This window comes from Acytostelium subglobosum (genome assembly GCF_000787575.1).
Source record: "Acytostelium subglobosum LB1 DNA, scaffold: scaffold4, whole genome shotgun sequence".
Classification (NCBI taxonomy): Eukaryota; Evosea; class Eumycetozoa; order Acytosteliales; family Acytosteliaceae; genus Acytostelium; species Acytostelium subglobosum.
Window position 1 is genome coordinate 837,657 of NW_012236528.1, and position 19,496 is coordinate 857,152.

The 19,496-nt window shown below is 44.7% G+C and overlaps 9 protein-coding genes across 9 annotated transcripts; 3 read left to right on the forward strand and 6 right to left on the reverse strand.

Moving 5' to 3' along the window:
- Nucleotides 1-40: 40 nt before the first annotated feature.
- Nucleotides 41-1,462, reverse strand: SAMD00019534_024990 (hypothetical protein; the record flags this gene model as incomplete). Its single annotated transcript, XM_012901797.1, has 2 exons — nt 41-849; nt 925-1,462. The coding sequence occupies 2 exons, from the start codon at nt 1,460-1,462 to the stop codon at nt 41-43; spliced, it is 1,347 nt and encodes a 448-aa protein (XP_012757251.1).
- Nucleotides 1,463-3,881: 2,419 nt separating this feature from the next.
- SAMD00019534_025000 (hypothetical protein) lies at nt 3,882-6,019 on the reverse strand (the record flags this gene model as incomplete). Its single annotated transcript, XM_012901798.1, has 2 exons — nt 3,882-5,495; nt 5,561-6,019. The coding sequence occupies 2 exons, from the start codon at nt 6,017-6,019 to the stop codon at nt 3,882-3,884; spliced, it is 2,073 nt and encodes a 690-aa protein (XP_012757252.1).
- An 819-nt stretch (nt 6,020-6,838) lies between these two features.
- On the forward strand, nt 6,839-7,012 carry SAMD00019534_025010 (hypothetical protein; the record flags this gene model as incomplete). Its single annotated transcript, XM_012901799.1, has 1 exon — nt 6,839-7,012. The coding sequence occupies one exon, from the start codon at nt 6,839-6,841 to the stop codon at nt 7,010-7,012; it is 174 nt and encodes a 57-aa protein (XP_012757253.1).
- Nucleotides 7,013-7,089: 77 nt separating this feature from the next.
- SAMD00019534_025020 (hypothetical protein) lies at nt 7,090-7,509 on the reverse strand (the record flags this gene model as incomplete). Its single annotated transcript, XM_012901800.1, has 1 exon — nt 7,090-7,509. The coding sequence occupies one exon, from the start codon at nt 7,507-7,509 to the stop codon at nt 7,090-7,092; it is 420 nt and encodes a 139-aa protein (XP_012757254.1).
- Nucleotides 7,510-8,252: 743 nt separating this feature from the next.
- SAMD00019534_025030 (hypothetical protein) lies at nt 8,253-9,266 on the reverse strand (the record flags this gene model as incomplete). The annotated part of the gene is made up of 2 exons (XM_012901801.1): nt 8,253-8,999; nt 9,093-9,266. The coding sequence occupies 2 exons, from the start codon at nt 9,264-9,266 to the stop codon at nt 8,253-8,255; spliced, it is 921 nt and encodes a 306-aa protein (XP_012757255.1).
- Nucleotides 9,267-9,880: 614 nt separating this feature from the next.
- On the forward strand, nt 9,881-10,829 carry SAMD00019534_025040 (hypothetical protein; the record flags this gene model as incomplete). The annotated part of the gene is made up of 2 exons (XM_012901802.1): nt 9,881-10,108; nt 10,191-10,829. 2 exons carry the CDS (start codon nt 9,881-9,883, stop codon nt 10,827-10,829), a joined length of 867 nt encoding a protein of 288 aa, XP_012757256.1.
- Nucleotides 10,830-11,745: 916 nt separating this feature from the next.
- On the forward strand, nt 11,746-12,057 carry SAMD00019534_025050 (hypothetical protein; the record flags this gene model as incomplete). The annotated part of the gene is made up of 1 exon (XM_012901803.1): nt 11,746-12,057. The coding sequence occupies one exon, from the start codon at nt 11,746-11,748 to the stop codon at nt 12,055-12,057; it is 312 nt and encodes a 103-aa protein (XP_012757257.1).
- A 1,166-nt stretch (nt 12,058-13,223) lies between these two features.
- SAMD00019534_025060 (hypothetical protein) lies at nt 13,224-18,058 on the reverse strand (the record flags this gene model as incomplete). Its single annotated transcript, XM_012901804.1, has 7 exons — nt 13,224-13,858; nt 13,929-14,130; nt 14,210-14,569; nt 14,638-14,790; nt 14,851-15,098; nt 15,173-17,770; nt 17,866-18,058. 7 exons carry the CDS (start codon nt 18,056-18,058, stop codon nt 13,224-13,226), a joined length of 4,389 nt encoding a protein of 1,462 aa, XP_012757258.1.
- Nucleotides 18,059-18,699: 641 nt separating this feature from the next.
- SAMD00019534_025070 (hypothetical protein) lies at nt 18,700-19,437 on the reverse strand (the record flags this gene model as incomplete). Its single annotated transcript, XM_012901805.1, has 2 exons — nt 18,700-19,222; nt 19,283-19,437. Coding segments are annotated over 2 exons (678 nt in total), but the record flags the coding sequence as incomplete, so codon positions are not given.
- Between the last annotated feature and the right edge of the window lie 59 nt (nt 19,438-19,496).

Consider the following 19,496-nt stretch of genomic DNA (forward strand, 5'->3'; position numbering starts at 1 on the left):
TGTCGTTTTTATTGAATTTCAAACAATCTCTCTCACTCACTCACTTCAGTTTCAAGGGGCGCTTGTGACGGACGACACAAGCTCTGAAATGATTCCTTGCAATCACTTCATCGTTGTCATCAATGGTCGTCCACTTGTTATCATCTATTGTATATCGACAATTCTGTTTCTTTCCACCAAGATGCACAATGCCATAATCAATATCATATATCATTGAGTATTGTGAATTACGATAGCTTGGACATGGCGCCAATTCGATTAACTCATTGGTCGATAGTTTACATCTTTTGAACGATGTCTTTGACAAGATATAAATGTTATCTTGACCATCGTAACAATATGCATCTTGATATTGCTCCACGTTGTTGCTGACATTGTTCATCAAGACCTTGGTGACATGCGGTGTCTGAGTGATGTCCAATGAGATGAGCTTGCCTCCTTCGATGATGTAGATTACTTTACTGCCATTGCCCAATGGTCCATAACAAGCGAATTGACAGGCCGGCTCTGTCTTGGTGCTGGGAACACCAATCTTTGTAAATAGTTGCTTGTCAATATCGTACTCGACCACTGTCCTCTGTCCTGCATCGCCAGCACCGCCAATGAGGTAGATACACCGGTCGCCATCGTAGCATGCAAACGTGTTTAATCCAGATTCCGTTGAATACAGGTCGTTTGGAATGCTTTGTTTGCCTTCAAGGGAGTATCGGGTGAAGCCTGACCTATTAGCATTGCCTCCAAATGAATGTATGCTGTCGCGAGCGTGTACCAACGAGTTTGCTCCCTCATGTATGATTAGACCCTTGGACGCCCATTCAGATGTCTCCAAATTCAACATTGAGGACTTATCTTTAGATACACAGAAGATGTATACATCATAAAGTTCTTTGACCTTTTCCACTTTGTTCGGTCTTGAAGAACTACGTGGTCGTGACTTTCTTGATTGTGCGGGTGGAAGTGGAGGTGGAGGAGGAGCAGAGGGAGGAGCAGATGGAGAGGGAGGAGAAGGTGGTCGTGCAGACGCGAGCGCTGTGATTGCACTTGTGATCATCGCTTTCATTGACTCAATCTTGTCAACGTCAATGTTGACTTTGAACTCCTTTAAGCGACGAGATATCGATGCAGCTTCATTAAGTGAGTTTGAGTCACTAGGATTAAGTTGTGCATTAATGATGGTCAACAACTCATTATCACTCAATTGTGATATCATTCTCTTGTGTGATTGTTGTTGAAAGATAGGCGATGTGCTCAGGAACTGATCCACTGTCGTACATGAAGTGATTGATTCAATGACTGATGAAATGTCTGCTTGATGCTCTGACTTGTACTGATTGAGCGGACCCTTGAGCTCATTGATGATGCTGTTGATTGCTAATTTAGCTTGCTCCATATGAAGTATGATCTGTGAATTGACTTGACGCTGTTGTTGGGCGATCTTCTGAACCAACTGATCAACACTCATCGTCAATTGAGTTTGAGACTGATCCAATGATTGATAAGACGTTGCACACACCTTTAGTGAATCCCATAGACGTCCCATCCCTTCAATTGTTCTATCGCTCCACAATTTATGGCATTCATCCATTGCAAATCTCTTTTTGATGTCGTCTATATGTTCAAGGTTCTCGTGATGAGCCATATGAATACTCTTTGTCATACATGCATGACATACCAAACACTTGCATTCATGGCATATATACTCTAGCCGCCTTGAACTGTGAGTCGGACAAACCAAGTTGTTATTATTGTTGTTGTTATCATCGTCCATCATATGTCTATCTCTTTTTGTTGTGGACTTCAAAATATTACATTAGAAATGATCATTTGAATTTTACAAACAAACCGATCAGAAGTCAAACTTTTTCAAATTACAGAGGATGCTAATAATAGAAACTTGATGTTGAAGGACCTGGATCTACAAAATAACAGAAAATATTTAATTAATTAATATGTTTGTTCTCTAATCAAACATCCACGGTAGTAGATCCTATCTACATCATCATGTTCATAAAATTTAGTCCACTTATTATCTTCGATACTATATTTATGGTTCATATTCTTTCCACCTAGAAACACAATTCCATATACTCTATCATAGATTAATGAATAATGATAATCTCTATAGTTTGGACAAGGTGAAAGATTGGTCAACTGCTTAGTTGATATCCTCAATCTCTTGAATGATGTCTTGGACAATATATAAATGCTATCTTGACCATCATAACAATATGCATCTCTATGATCAATGTTGGATACCTTTTTCATAAGGATAGAGGTTGAAAGAGTCTGTATGTTGAAGGAAATGAGATTACCTTCAACAATGATATAGAGGGTCTTGAAAGCCAAAGGTCCACAACAAACAAATTGACATGATACATTGATACTCTTCAATTTTGAATCCAATTCTCCAACCTTGGTAAATTGTTGTGTATCAATATTGAATTCCTCCACAGTTCGACTTCTTCTTTGACCCAGTCCACCAACAAGGTATATAGTGTGGTCACCATCAAAGCAAGCGTAAATATGGGTTCCATGGCACATCTTATCAGATTCCATTTGATAGTATCTCTTGTTGGCAAAGGAGAATCTAGTATAATCCCCACTTTGACCTTCTCCTCCAAATGAATAAATGTTTCCTTTAGCGTAAACCAATGATAATACTCCAGATGGAACTTTGAACTCTCTGATTTGTATATTCTTTGATGTTTCCAAAGAAATCATTGAACAATTCTCATGCCAACCAGATATAATGTGACCTTCATATTGATGGTGAACATTGGGTTGATCAGGTGATAGAGGATGTGTTGAATCTAATAATTTTGGATCTGATTTTAAGGAATTCATCATTCGAATCCTTAGTTCAATCATTAGATTCCACCTATTCATATTCAAATTGTAGTTGTATTGCTTCAATCTTGATGATTGAAGCTCTAATAAATTCTCCGAGTTTGAAGGATTTAGTTGGCCATTAATGATGGTCAACAATTCAATATCACTAAATTTGTTTATGTCATCCTTCCTACTCTTTGGTGATTGTTGTTGTTGTTGAGATATAAATTATTTACTACCAAGGAATTCATCTAATGATTTGGATGACCTAATTGATTCTATAACTTGGAGAAAATTGTTCTCTCCAAGATCTTTTGATTTGTCTTGATTTAAAGGTCCTCTCATCTCATTGATAATATTATTAATAGTTGATTCCATGTAGTTCAATTGAACTATAATTGGTGCCATTGTTCGATTCTGATATTTAATAATTGATTGAATAAGACCTTCAAAGAGAGGTGCCAAATCATCCTGAGAATCTTTAAATGATTGATAATATCCTGCAAATTGTTTAAGGTACCTCCATTGATTGTCTAATCTTTCAGTACTCCACCAATCTAAATACTCATTATTTATCATTCTCTTTCTAATGTTTACCAAATGGTCCAACTTGTGACCATTATGAGTACTAGGCAAACAAATAGGACATACTATTAACTTACAACTAAAACAAACAAAATCCTTCTTTAAATTATGTGTCTTACACAATATCTCAATATTATTAATATTATTATTATTATTAATATTGTTGTTGTTATTATTATCCATTATTTAAATATAATCTAGTTATATATAACTTGTAATAATAATACTCATTCTTTAAAAGGTGATCCACCTGATACCCTTCTCATCCTCAAACTCCAAACCATCATCCATGTCCAAAAAAAACCTGGTCCAAAATAAAATGAATGAAAATATTATTAAATTAATTTATTAAATAATTAATTAATTTATGACATTGGAAATATAGGATGATGACCAATGTCAAGGTAATCATCCTTTATTATCTCTCCAATTACCATGGGACCATTAGGTAATGCGGTGGTGGCATTTTAGGCGCCTTTCGGCAACAGGATGATTGATCGAAGAGAGAGTGGGGCACTACCTGCCGGAACCTTGATGGTGAACTTGTTCTGCTCGAGGTTCGCTTTCGACAGGGTGATGGCGGGCAACGTGCCGGCATCCAACACATCGTAGATTGTGCACACGGGCACTTTGATGTCGTAGTTGCTGGTGCTCCAACTGACAGTGATCTTGCTGGCGACCTTGGTGCGCACAATGAAGCGCAGGTAGAACACCTTTGAGCCAGCAAAGGTTGGGTCCATCTTGTAGGTGATCGAGCAACCGGCATTGACTATGCACTCGTTCACGCCGGGCATGAAAGAGTCCTCGACAAACGTCACTCCTGTATGGAAGGACCACTTGATGGGATCGAGGTAGGTAGCGCCCTTGCTGTTGAACACGTAGTTGAAGTTGTTGAGACCGATCGGCGCAAAGGCGATGCAGGCCGAGTCCATGGTACCGGCCGGGCGGACCATTGGGTCCTTGTTGATGCCCAGACCGAATGGATGGTAGATGCAGTGGCCGGCGAACTGGTACGTCGTGATGATGTTGTTGAGGAAGGGGATCGCGTAGGGCAGGTTGATGTAGTGATCTTGGACGGCATCTTTCTCGTAGCTGAACTTGGTCGGCATGTTGGGGAACTTGTACTGATCTACGGCACAGTGCCAGCTGTTCTCAGTGCCCAACAGGACGGCAAAGTCGCCATTTCTCTTGGCCTCGTTGTTGTCGAAGGGGCCGCCAGTGATGTCGCCGCCGACCGAACACTCGAAGCTGCGCGGGATGATGTCGGCATAGATAACGATGCTCTCCTGCACCGAGTTGCTGAAGCCGATAGTCTTGAAGGGCGAGGTGGTCGTGCTGATCGGGCTGACCCCGCCTGGTGGGCCGAGCATAGTGCCAGGCGACGCCCAGGATGGGAGGTTAGGCGACGAGTTGCCGGTCTTGAACGAATTCTGGATCCAGAGAAGGCGGTTGCCAGTCTCGTCGGCCTGTGAGCAAAACTTGTCGTGCTCGCCACGGTACAGGTAGTACTGGTACTCGTGCATCTTCTGGTCGATCATGTCGTAGGTGGCGGTGTAGTAGTCCTTGGTGTTGATGGCGCCCGGGTTGACGGGGAGTCCGACCACGTCGGACATCAGCAGACGCGTCTTCTGGTGCATGTAGACTCCTTCCGGGAACTCGGCCGGATTGAGCAACGGCCACACGGCGACCAGGTCAAAGACGTATGTGATCATGGCGTTGCGCAGGTCGGTGATGGTGTTGAAGAGGTTGACGTCGCTTGTCGTCGAGGACTTGAGCTTGTCGACGGCGGCTTTGTAGGTGGTGGTGCAGTGTTTGGTGTACTCGGCGATGCACTTGGTGAACTCCGCCTGATAGTAGGTGGCAATGTAGTCGGCCGTGATGCCCCACTCCTGGCCACGGAGGATGGCGTCTCTCAGCAGCGAAAGACGGATGCTGGCACACATGGCAAACATGTAGAGCTCGGCTATTACGTGGCTCTCCTTTTTGCACTGAGCGATGATGTTGGCGTACTGCTTCTCAGCTTCAAAGATGGCAATTCTCAGCGTCTCCTTGTTGTTCTCGACGCTCGGGTTGCGAAGGTACTGGTGGTATGTGCATCCTAGGTTAGCACCATGTGGCCAATGAATGGTGGATGAGTGCAACTTACAACAGAGAGTGCCGTAGTGTAGGCCTTGAGATATGTGGAGGCTCCCTCATAGGCAGCATGCAGTGCCTCACTGTCGTAGACACCAATGGCCCTGTTGACCGTGGCCTTGATCAGCGTCTTGTATGCAGTGATGACCTGCGAAGTCTTGTCGGAGTTCTTGTTGATGTCCATTCCATTCTTGAAGGAAAACAGCACATTCCACATGGAGATCATGGCACGACCGGCGATGGGACCGATCTCTGGAATGAACTGGACCAGCGTTCCGGCGATCGTGGCGACCGAGTTGGCAATGCTCCAGCCGGAAGTCATACTTCCAGCTTGCTGTTGAGCCTTGAGAATGGCTACGAGTTGCGCAGAGCCATCGTCCTTGTTGAGCAGGTCGACCAATAGCTTGGTGGCGGCAAACCTGGCAGCAGAGTCGTTTGATGTGAGAATAGTAAGTAACTTGGCAGAGTTCATCTCTCAATGTATGTTGAGATAAATGGTTGTAGGAAGGAGCAAGAAAGATTGTGATGTCCAGCTGGTTGTACAACCTCTCTCTCTTATAAGGGATGTGATATCGACCTCATTTAGAAGGGATCGAATGAAGAGGTGTTATTAGTCTCATCGAACGATAGTATCCATTGTCCAATCTACAACTTGAGCGACGTTTCCAATTTTAACAAAGTGTAAGGCTCGTTTTTGATGTTTGGGTTCGCCCAATGTAACTGGACTTACCTAAAAAACGATGAGAATCGGGTCATGTACTGTTCTGTGCCCAAGAAATGACTTGGACGACAACGTAAGACAAGACATTGTTGGTGATGTTCATCGATCAGGTGTCAAGGAGGATGCTTTACCGAATGTGTCATTGAATCTGTGTACACACATCGAATGTCCGTTTCCCCTCAAGTATTGACATCATGATCACCCTCACAAGTGACCATGATAGCTTTTGGGTATCCATATCATCCAATTTCTATCGCCACAGCCACATCCACAGCAACGAACTTCAGCGAAGCTTTTTTATAACCCCTCAATGGAGGGGATCCAGAAGAAAATATAAATAAATTACATTAAAACCTTTTTTGGTAATGTCTTTGTACCACTACCACTCACCTTTATCACAAACACAAGACATTTTATTAGAGTCATAATACATACCTATACATATACTTAAACTTATACATATACATAGATATATATACTAACCTAGTTATACAAACATCATAGTAGAGATAGATATCTTTGTTCATCATGAGATGGACAACAAGGTATTCCATTTCAAACTTGATCGGAATGTTGGCTCACAACAACAACATGGCAACAATAGCAAAGGCCTTTGCACCAACTGTACCATCATCATCAACAACAACAGCAACAGTCAGGCACGTCAAGTATCTAGTAGTCAGCCAACAACAACAACAACAACAACAACAAACAGTCAACTGCCTGGCAGCCACCTTGATGTGATGAGACCTTCGAGTCCTACCAAACCTTTGATCTGTGGCAACAGAGATGGAGGCAGAGAGGGTGACAGTCGTGCTCCCTCAGGCCTCTATGCATTGTTGTCTGCGGTCAATGTTGCTTCTGAAGTTATCTGCTGTGATGACCATGATGATGGTGATGTTGTTGTGCAGTCCTCTCAACAGTCTAGTAGTGCAGTCAACTTGCTCACAGCTCAACCAGATCGTCCTACTTTCTGGCTTCCTGGAAGCAGCAGCAGCAACAACTACAGCAACAGCAGCAGCAATAACAACGATAACAGCAGTAGCAAGGGCAACCAGAGTGGCAACAGAGGTGTCAATGGCAGAGGCGGCAGAAGCAGGAAGAATGACATTATCAAGTGCCTTCACAGCGGTTGCAATACTCACAGGACCCGGCACAACATGCCTGCTCATATCAAGGAGCAACATGATATGTGTGGAGTTGACTGCCCAGGATGCGCCAGGGCAAATGAACTCAAGCATAACCTGGCAAAAAACAAGGGGATGGACCTGGATCGTCAGTGTATCTCATGAGAATGGTAAGTAATACAAAGGCCAAAGATATTTATCAATAGCGTGTACTCAATCTGTTAATGATCATCATCGTCATCAGAATGGTCATTGTCAAGATCGTCTTCATTGGTAACCTCCTCATTGTCTCGCTCTCAAGCAGGCTGTGATCCACATTGATTCATTGGTTTGGAAACATCATTTGGCAATAGCCACATCTATTGATGACGCAGCAGGCGAATAACAAGAAGTGTCGGTTGTCAACCAAGTCCAACACACCAGCGACAACTTCCACCTGGAGTACAAGAGCAGCGTGAGTGTACTGAAGCAGCATCAGTCAGCAACCAAAAGAAAGGCATCATCGCCATCAACAACAACAACAACTGCTGCTACAGAACAAGAAGCCCAAGACATCGACCACAACGAAAACTACTGCTGTTGCTGTTGCACAGACCAAGAAGCACAAGACAACAACCACACATGTTGCAAACAACATCGATGATCACCTTGGACAAATCGATCAAACGATATTCACAAACTATCAATTAAATCATCAAGTCTATTCCAAACATGTATGTTATCAATACCAATCAATCAATCAATCAATCAATCATTCAATCAATCAACAAGAGTACATCATCAATGGACAGATTGGAAATAATATGTTCAGAATGTGTATTTCTAGTTGGAATTAGTGCACTGCATCGCTATATTAATCAGGCCCTGGCACTGGCCTTGGGCTTGGCTGTGGCTGGCTTGTCGATCTTTCCATCACCATCCTTGTCCTTGTCCTTGCTGTCTGGGATGCCATCCTTGTCAGTGTCCTTTGGCTTGGCAGCTGGCTTGCCAGTGGCTGTCTTGTCTGGCTTGCCATCACCATCCTTGTCCACAAATGGTGACTTGTCCACGGGATGGAAGCGATTGGCAGGGATGTTCTTCTCAAGGGTGCCATCACCAAACCTGTCTTTGGCGACGTCCTTTGGTGTCTTGGGCTCGAGCAACTTTGCTTTGGGCGTCTTCTTCCTTTGAACGGCGGCACTGAGTGACCTGGTGTTATCAGCTGGCAGAGTTTCAACACCCATCAGATTCTTGATCAGGATGGTGGAGGTGTATGCCATGTTCTTGTTGGTGAAGAGTGTGCCATTGTCGTCGTCCCAGTAGACCATCAAGCACTGACCTGCGAATTTGCCAGAGTATTGAGAGTCAACTTCGAGTGTGCCACAATCCACAAAGCCATTGGACAGTGTGTCTCTGTACAGAGTGACCTTGATCACCGAGCCATTCTTCACCTTGAGGTCAATAAAGTCCCACTTGACGTTGCCAAATGCGTGATCGTATTTGAAACCTTCTCTGTCACCAACGGTCACCTCATCTAAAACGTACTCTGGGAACTGGTCGTCGGGAACGTAGATCTTGACGCCGACCCTTCTCAACCAACTAGAGGCTGTCGTGACTAGACAGATCTACATTTATATAAATTGGTAGAATGGTTGTGGTGGATATCAGAATGATGCACTACACTATCACCCGAAGACAAAGGATATATTTGTACATACTCTAAAGTGATCATGCACTCGGTAAGAGTTATCTTCGTTCCTGAATAGTGCACCCTTGGCATCCGGAGAGAACTCTTGGAGTACCTTGTCGTAGGATAAGTCGAGAGCCTTGCCAATAGCGTAGCCAATGAGAGCTTCGCCAAGGAATTTACCCAAACCAATGATAACACCCATTACTTTTTTAGATACTTATATATAATTATTATTAAAGATAAATAGAGAGACAGCGAATGTAAATAAATAAAGAAGATTAAGGTGGTAATATTTTATAAATAATATACGATAAAATATCTTAAGACTTGTTGATTGTCCTTTGTTGTAGAATGGGCTTACCTTTCACTAAATATGAGAACTTGTGTTGTGGACCTTGGCCTACCAGAGGCCTTTCTTAAGCCCTATGAGTTCCATTGATCAATGGTAACTTCGGGTGTCTCTTCATGCCTGTTGATTCTCCGTGAAGGTCTCATGAGAGGCTAGTTGCTTGATGTACAACATCACGCCAGCAGACTTGCACATGAACAAGTGGATGTGACCCTTCACTGCCCATTACTATTTTTTTTCAGGACTTCCGGATTTAAATTTCGTATTGGTCTTGGCTTGGGAAGTTGTAGAATGGTCGCGAATCACATAAAGGTGCTATCCACAGGGTGATTTACATCATTCCAGTTTCAAACAACATGCTGCTTGTTGATGAGAAGTAGAATTATTATAAATATTAGAGGCCTCTAATTTATCAACTATTTAATAATATTCAACAACAAACATCTAACAAAATATCATTCTTATAAATGAACGGTACTCATACTTCTTCCAAGTCCACTCGTCTTCCCAAATCGACCAAGCCATATCCCTTCCAGGTCTATGCTCTTGGATATGAAGATGGAGTCCTGGTGAATGGCCACCTCAGAGGTGAGCTGATCAATACCATCTCAGATTCAATGAGAGAGGGCAACGACCGCTCAGTGACATTCCGAACGAATGATGATGCCAAGTATTTGGCACCGGGCTATATGAGAGTAAGTATTCCAACCCATATAGATCTGTAGATCAATTTGGATGATATGCTAACACATCGAATCCAACTGAAAAACCCTTTAGGTATGTGTCATCACTGACACCGATTGTTGGTTGAGGAAGGCCAAGGTGGAGTGCGCCTGGGTCTCTCAGACGAACAATCTCACCTACGAGATCATCGCTGGTGATAAGGCTGGCTATGAGTACAAGTTGGCAGCACATGGCAATGTCAAGTGGAACTTCCAGGACATCAAGATTGAGGACGGTTCCATGCAGATCACATTCTACAGAGACGACTATGGATGGACTGAGCTCAACACTTTGATCATCAGCGAGGCCTACATAGACGCTTTCAAGGACCAATGTCTCATGGTCTACTGGGATAATCACCAATTGTCCAAGTTCTCTTCTTATTCTTCGTCATACCCTTTCAACACAATGTTTGATGCCTACCTGGCAGAGACAGCTGATAACGCTAAAGACAATACCTTGCCAAAGCCATCAGGATATGGTGAGCCCCTGAATGCACTTCGCAAAAAGAGACAAGTGGTGGACAAGGATGGTGATGGCAAGCCAGACAAGACAGCCACTGGCAAGCCAGCTACCAAACCCAAGGACACTGACAAGGATGGCATCCCAGACAGCAAGGACAAGGACAAGGATGGTGATGGAAAGATCGACAAGCCAGCCACAGCCAAGCCAAAAGCCAGTGCCAGGGCCTGATTACAACAACGATGCAGTAAATATAAATATTCAATTTTAATAATAATAAATTGAACTGAGGAGGTAATCTCTACTCAACTCAGAACATGAACTACAACATCTTGAAACTCCAAACAATGATATCAATCGCGAATGAGACAAACTCTGTGGTAGCCTCTATTCCTGAGGCCAGCATTATCATCGATCATTGTCCACTTTGACTCTGGAATTGAATATCTATAGTCCATATTTCTTCCACCAAAATGAACAATGCCATAGACGCCATCATACACCAAGGAATGATTATGCGTTCCAATCCACTTGAATGTCGGAAGATTCTCCATAATCAGTCTTGTTGATATCTTGAATCTCTTGAAGCCTGTACTTCCTATAAAATAGATGTTGTCCACTCCATCATAACAAAATGAATGATCTTCAAAGTTGCCTTTGTGGAGCACTTGGAACTCGGCAGTCTGTACATTGAATGCGAATAATTCACCATTATTAAAGATGTAGATGGTGTGCTGCTGACGTCCATAACAAACATAGTTACTACTTGTTCGAACCATTGCGGGAATCCTCCCAACACTTGTGAACCGACCAGTGACAATGTCAAAGCGATTGATCTGACCATTGTGAGTTCCTCCAATAAGATAGATTGTTCGATCACCATCGTAGCAAGCTGAGATGTATGACCCTCCTCGGATATTCTCTATTCTAATAGAATAACATCGTTGCTCTGCCAATGAGTATCTTTGGTATTGTCTTGTACCATTTGATCCTCCAAACATGTAGAGGTTTCCTCTAGCGTAAACAACTGAATTGTCTCCAGTTCGGAGACTGAATAGATCAGCAAGCTCTGCATCACTCCATCGTGATGTCTGCAAAGAGAATAATGAGTAGTTATCATTCCAAATGGACAAGATATGACCGTCAAATGGGTTTGGCTGTGGTTGGGGCTGATGTTGAACTTGAAGATGTGATTGTGGCTGTTGCTGTTGCTGGGGTTGGGGCTGAGGTCGAACTTGTGGCTGTGGCTGTGGCTGTGGCTGTTGCTGTTGCTGGGGTTGGGGCTGAGGTTGAACCTGAGGTTGAACCTGAGGTTGTTGCTGCGGTTGTGCCTGGGGCTGAAGTTGAACCTTTGGTTGAGGTTGTGGCTGTGGCTGCGGCTGCAGTTGAGGTGGAACTTGTGGCAGTCGTTCAGGTTGTTGTTGATAGAGAACAAAACTATCTGATATCATATTCTTGATTCCATGTAACATTGGAATATCTATTCCTACTCTCCAAGGTACAATGTTGACTATATTCTTATCATTGATTTTTGTATGGTTCATATAATTAGTGATGATTGATAACAGCTCCTTGTCATTAAACTGTCCCGCATTATCCAAATTCCTCTTGATTGTCCTAGTCTGATGCTCGATAATAGATGGATCTTTGATCAATTGACCAAATGATCTAATTACAACTATAGACTCTACCACTCTCCCCATGTCCATATCGTGGTACTCGCAATCATCAACATAGTCATCATCAGTGGGATTGTCATCGATCTTGGTGTTTGCAATGTGACCCAAAGGACTGAGATCATTAATGGTTCGGCCAATCATTGATTCAAGCATACTCAATTGTTGTGTGATTGGTGTCATGATTTTGTGCTCCATGGCCATGAACACTTTAATCAATTGTTCGAATTGATCAGTTACCTCCTCTTTGGTAGTTTGTAATATTTGATATACTTCTGCACTCTGTTTCAATCTCATCCAATTCTCCTTAGAAGTTGGGTTGCTTGACCCCCAGTCTTGATACTCATTCTTGATTCTACTCTCTTTGAGTTGATCCCATGTAACATACTTGTTTGTTTTATGTCTAGTAACTATACATTGTGGACAACAAATAACCTTGCAATCGAGACATAAAGTATTCTTCAAACACTTGTGCTCATTACACATTGATTCCTCCATACTTTAATAATTAATATTAATATTAATATTATTATGATGATTTATCTCAATTAAATATATATATATATTATTACTATTATCTCTATCAATCAATATATTAAGATGAAAGACATTGAGTGACATCCTTGACATCACTGTCGGAGAGTGTCAATGACGGTTGGAGAACATTGACGCGCCAAAATTTGAAATTTGAAACGGTGGTATCCAAGCCTCAAGGTGATGGGCCTCGAGGCATCTTGAATACCAAAAGAAGTTCGACACAATCCTTAGGTAGAAGAATGTTAATCTATTTATTAGGCGGCGTAGTAGTCCAGCCTTGGTTAGGTTGTAAGGGTGAAGTCTCAACCCCATAGTCATCGTGGTCGTCGTTGTTGGTTGGTTTGAGGTTGATTGATTGATCGATTGATTGGTAGTTATTGTCGTCTATCCATCTATCCTACTATCTATCTATCTATCTAATCAATGATTGAGTATCATCTTTGAACCACTTTGACACCTTGTTGAAACCCTCCTTGTAGTCTGTGTTCTTGGCAGAGTCCTTCAACAGCTTCTGACAGATGGGCAGCGTCGATATGGCCTGATACAGGTTGAACAACTGGATGTAGGCACGTCCATCTGTGGGGCGACCCGCCAGCTTGTTCTCCATGTAGTTACGATAGACCATGTGGATCTTGATGAACATATGTCGGTCGATGAAGAAGTCGCGCAGCGTCTTGACGTCACGCTCGTTGGACTTGAGGTCGTGGAATGACACTTTCCAAAGTGTGGCGCGACGGTGCTCGTACATCACAAGCGAGAACAGCTTGGTGATGTAGTGCAGGGCGTTGGTCAGCACGACCTGGCTGGCATTGGTGCTGACAATCTCGATAAAGTGTGCCAGGTACTTGTTCTTCTCCAGGTACTCGATGTGCGTTGGATGGAAACGGATGATCTGGAAGAACATGCGCCAGCTGTTCCTGTTGAAGTCAGGGTTGCGTCCCTCTCTGCAAGATGGAATCAGCAGCTTGAGGTAGAGTGCTGTCTCCTTCTTGAGTATCTCAAACAAGTCGTTGAACTTCAACAAGTGTCGCAGTGATTCGAGCATGTCTGTTTGAATGATTGATCGAATGAAGTGAGTGAGTGATGAATATAGTCATCATGGAAGTTGGGTACTTACAGCTCTTGACAAGTGATCGATCGGATGGTGATTGTGGCTGCACGAATGCTAGCAGCTCAAACATCACCGTTGGTGACACTTGTATCTCTTGGTCGTTCGTGTTCTTCTTGCTCGTCTTGATGTTCTCGCTCTTCTTGATGAATGAACATCTGATGCTCTGCTTACAGATGTTGGCGAACAGTCGGGAGAGGTTCTCGGTGATCTATAAATGGGTGTATTGTTAGTTAGCTGCACTCACTCTAATACTACATCATGATGATTACAACATCGTTGTGACATACCCTGTCGACCTTCTTGGACTTGATGATAGTGTTGTAGATTTGATAGAAGAACTGCTCGTTGAGGATGAAGCGCACCTTGTGAGCGGGTGTGGCGCCAGAGATTGAGTCAAGAGCGTTGATGCACATGGCGAGCACCAGCTCGCTGAGAAGGTTGGTGGAGTTGGGTCCACGATCGCCCGTCGACGTCAGGTCGGAGATCAGAGCATCCTTCTCCGAGTACTCCTGGTACAGGAAGTCCTTCCAGCCATCCTCCTGCAAGATGTTGAACAACTGTCGTGCGGCAAACTGTGAGTGAAGGAACTTGCTTTGACACAAGTCCCTCAGGTGAGGCAGCAAGCTGTCCTTTGTCTTCAAGAATGACTATGTTTGTGATTGATTGATTGGTTAGCGATCGAATGAGATGAATGAGTGAGTGAGTAGACACTTACGATGACGACAGCATCTTGGATTCTCAACAGCTGGATGAGAATGAACAGGAAGCAATGTGAGATTGATGAGGACTTCCTGCTCAGTGCCCTAAAGATCTTGCCCAGTAGCTCCTTATCGCTCTGTAGCTGTGTGCCAATATGATGCGCAGTTTCCTGTTGTTGGATAGGTGAGTGATTATGTGCGAGACTTGGGATGAGTGACGGACGACTTACCTTTTTGTGTGAGTTTATACAAGCAACCAAGGCTGTAGCTGCCGAGTTGGACATGTAGTATTGGACTCTGTCCAGGATGACGTTCAAATAATAATACATAAATACCTGACGCATCACCTCCTGTGTCGATCCCTTGGCAATGGATGGAATCAGGAACTGATTCAGGTTGACTGGATAGGGATACAGGTCCAGAGGTACTGCATCAAAGTATGACATGCCCTGTGCAATCCTGTATAATGAGAATATGTCTGTTTGGAGTTGTGTTTTGTTGTTAGTAATGTATACCTGCCAATCCAATCAGTCTATGAATCTATGTACTAACCCTTGGCTGATATGATGCTGTCTAATAGTGCAACACCTTTGCCATCAGGTTGGGAGAGACAGGCGATGACAATGGTGGAGAGCTTGGTGTGTGCGTTGACGCTGTTGACACGCTCAAACAGCTTGAGGACCTGGGGGAAGGTCTGCGGCGTGACGTAGTTGAACAGGTATTGCGTGTACTGTGTGTATTGGCTGGCAGACGGCACGAATGACGTGCTGACATTGGTGATGCCACTGCCATTGCCGCTGCTGCTGCCGGCGCCGCTGTTGGTGGGCGTGGCGGTGCTGTGAAGCACGTTGGTCTTTGATGGGCTGCTGTTGTTGCTCAGACTGTTCTGAATGATGTTGGCCAGCTGTGCGTTTGGATACCTTGGCGACTCGATGCCTGCCGATGTGGAGAGCGCGCTGGTGGAAGTCTGGGAGGGCGACGCCAATGGCTTGTTGGACGCCGGGGAGCCAAAGGCAAAGCTGGTCTGTGAGCCTGAGCGACTGGGTGGGCTGCTCAGCAGCGCATTGTTGTGGGGTGACGTTGCGCCAGACTGCTTGACCGGCGTGGATTGAATGTTGGGCGTGCTTGGTGTGGAGCTCGTACCGCCATTGACGCCAGCGCGCGAGGTGGAGCTGGTCATAGGCGGCAGCTGGACGCCGTACATCTTTGATGGGTCGATGTCAAAGAACTCCTGGAAAACATCCAAGTAGATCTTGTGCGCATTGACCAGGTTGGTGATTGAATCCAGCTGGAAGGGCTGCTGGATGAGGATGGCCTCAATGTCCTTCTTGTTGGACTGCTTGACGTCTTGATCCTTCTGAACGCCAGCCTTCCAAGACTGATACTCGTCGAAGCGGAACGAATGCACCAGGCGACGCTCATACTGTCGCGCGTTCTTGATGTACTGCTTTGTCTCCTCGGATGTGACGCTGGCGATTGGCGCGAATGGGTTGGACTGTGTAAAGGTCGTGTCAAACATGCTGAGGATATACTGAATGTTCATGTTGGGTGGCAGCAGCTTGTAAAAGTCCAGTGGCATGTCGGGTGAGAGGTAGGCCAGCTCCACACGACGTCCGTCTGGCTCCGAGTTGATGTCGCTACGTCTCAGCGCCTTGATGGGCAGTGGCGGTAGAAAGGCTTGCTTGCGCGTGAGCGAGTCCTTCCAGTAGACAGGGATGGTCGGCATCAGCAGATGGTTGGCCCAGATGCCTCCCTTGTAGACCGACAGCGACTGACGGTGGATGTTCTGCTTCTTGCGATACCAGCGATCCATGACGTCGATCAGCGTCATCTTGGGCTCGCCCTCGATGCGCTTCCAAACCTTGTCCACGGTGATCTCGACGCTCTCAAAGAACTTGGTGATGTTGTACGTGTAGTCGAACAGCTCCTGGTAGCATAGCACGTGCTTCTCGTTGAGCGTCTCCTGCTCGCTCTTGACAATGACAAGTCCCGAGCGAATCTTCCAGTGGCTCTTTAGCAGAGCGTCGCGCATCGCCGGGTCGTAGTAATTCTTTTGTTTGTTGGGCATGTTCTCCGACTCGGCGCCGGACGCCGCGCCCGACTTGTCCTTTGAGGGCAGCTGGATGAGCTGATTGGAGTGTGGCGGCAGCACGGACGTCTTGAGGATCACCTCAATCGCCCAGTTCTTCATCGCGTACTCGTACTCCTCAAACGTGTTGTAGAGCTCGGGAATGGGCTCCTGCAGGATGAGCTGCGAGTCCCAGGGGTCGCGTGTGAGCGGCTCGTCAGCCGCCCTGGACATCTTGTAGTCTCCCGACTCGCCCAGCCTGGACATGGCCTGCTTGGGCGACATTGAATTGCGCAGAACACGCTGATCGAAATATGTGCTGCTGTTGCTGCGACTGCGGTTGCCGTTGATCATGCCTGTGAGCGAGCCGCTCGAGGGACTGCCATCGATGGGACTGCTGCCATCGAGCAGTGCACTGCCGTCGAATGATCCTGTCGATGTATCACTGCCACTCCTGCTTCTTGACGCGCCATCCTTGCTGACGGTGTCGTCCTCGTGGTGTCTGAGATGTCTGGGCTCGAGACTAGGGCTCTGGCCATAGTTCGAGTCATCGCCGTCCGCCGTGTGCTCGGACTCCTGCATCTTGGGGTCGTAGGAGAACGAGTCGTCATTGGAGGCCTCTGAGTTCTTTCGCAAAAGAATGCGCTGGTTGATCACCACGCGCGGTCGACTGTAAGTGCGACCCATGTTGTGGGGCAGCTGCAGAGGTCCGAGGCTCTGCTGGACGTTGGCGCGCCAGTCCATGACGGCCTGCTCGTAGTCAAAATAGTTATCGTATGAGTGATTCTCGGGGAAGCTGTGATAGACCTGGTCGTTCGCATTGAATGGTTTGGCGGCGTCCTTGGAGGAGGGCAGCTTGGGCGACTGCTCCTCCGACGCAATATTCCTGATCGCAATGTAAAACTTGTTGTACAATGTGCCGTCGGCGCCCAAGTACACCGGTGTCTTGTGATCCTCCTCCTCTGGCATTTGTGTCGCAGTCGATGGTGACGAAGTTGCAATCGACATTGATCTCTGACTCCTTGGTGTTGATGGTGGTGATTGTATCTGTGTCAACTCTGGTCCACTATATTCTTCGCCATCTAAAGAGAGAATGGATGTCAGTCAGACATGATTGATCATATGATTGATTGATTGATTGATTGACTGATCGACTGATCGACTCATTCATTCATACTTAAGAATCTATATGTATGCGGTTGATTTGAAGATGGTGATGCTTCACCGAGGTTGACACGTCTGAAGCTCTTGGCCTTTGAGAAAGTGGCACGTCTACCAAGTATTGATGACTTTGAACCCTGTAATCCATTACTTCCACCTAATCCACTTCCACTTCCACCTCCTGAGGAGGTGTTATCCTCTGAAGACATCTAAAAAATATATTATATTATATTATTCTAATTTGATCGTTTGATTACTTATTACTACTTATTACTATTATTACTATTATTACTATTATTACACAACACAATTATCTCTTTTGATGAAAGCACAAACTAACTCCTAAACTAAACTTTTTAATACAATGATGATGATGATGCTTAATCCAAAGTGTAGATGTAATAATAATGTAATATATATATATGTATATATTAATGTTTATGTATCTATCTATCTAGAGAGCGATGCAATAAAAGTTAATGAATGATACTCCTAAGCTAAGAAGAAGAGTTACAATTAAGATTTGATAAATGAACCTAAAGTGAGAGGGGAGTGGTCAACAACAAACACAACGCCGCTTGTACAAATATACACTCACTCACTAACTCTCATCGACATCGACAAACAGTTTGTGTTTTTTTATTCCTTTGTTTCAAGCATCAACCCCCTCTAGCTCGCTTGGCATTTTGGATTGTTGGGGTTTAGGGTTCGTTGAGGGGTGATGCATCACAGATTAATAGATTGCAGATACGGATAGTCTTGTCGACTTTGATCATAAGTATGATGACATTACATGACATGACATGACATAACTTGTTGGAAACTAGTTTATCTATCTATCTAATTATTTACATTTATACATTATATCATTACGGATAAGGAATTTGTGACCTTTGGTTATTGGCGAACTGGTGTGGAGAAGTTTGTGTGGGAAGATGACAACGCGTCCTGTCTTGGGATGGAGTGTTGTGATGGTCTTGGTGGCATAGGTGTCGCCGGGTGCAGATGGTTGGACGGCACTGGCGGCCGAGTCATTCTCGACGAAGCTCAGATCACCTCCTTCAAAGTCGACGCCATACTCATTCAGGAAGAACAAGCAGGTCAGATAGCTGGTGTCGCGGTCACTCTGGTTGTACGGGCCGTCCATGTGTGTGGGGAACTCCTGGCCTTGGTCGTAGCGGATGAAGCGATGGCGGTGTGACAGACCTGTGAGCGACCACTCGATCGTCTGTTTGATCGATGGCGAGTAAGTCTCGAACTTGCCTGGCAGGTGTTTGACGATGCGCGCTGTCAGAGATGTGGCCAGCTCCTCGGATGTTCTGATCACACGGATGCCCAACTTCTTGTACTCTTGGTCAGAGTTGTCGGACCATCCACGCCATAACACTGGTTGTGAGGGCATGTTCTTTGTAGACTCGGTCTGATCAATGAACATCCTATCCACAATCAATTGACATTCACTTGGGGACAATACATTATCTAATATCCAACCTCCTTCTATACCATTGATTGGTGATCTAACTACTTCATCAACATTGAATGTATTATTATCCAATGTAAACTCTGTTATATGTTTGTTAATATTGTTGTTAATGTTTGAGTTTGTATTTGATTGAGTGTCCATTATTATTCTTATACTTTATGATG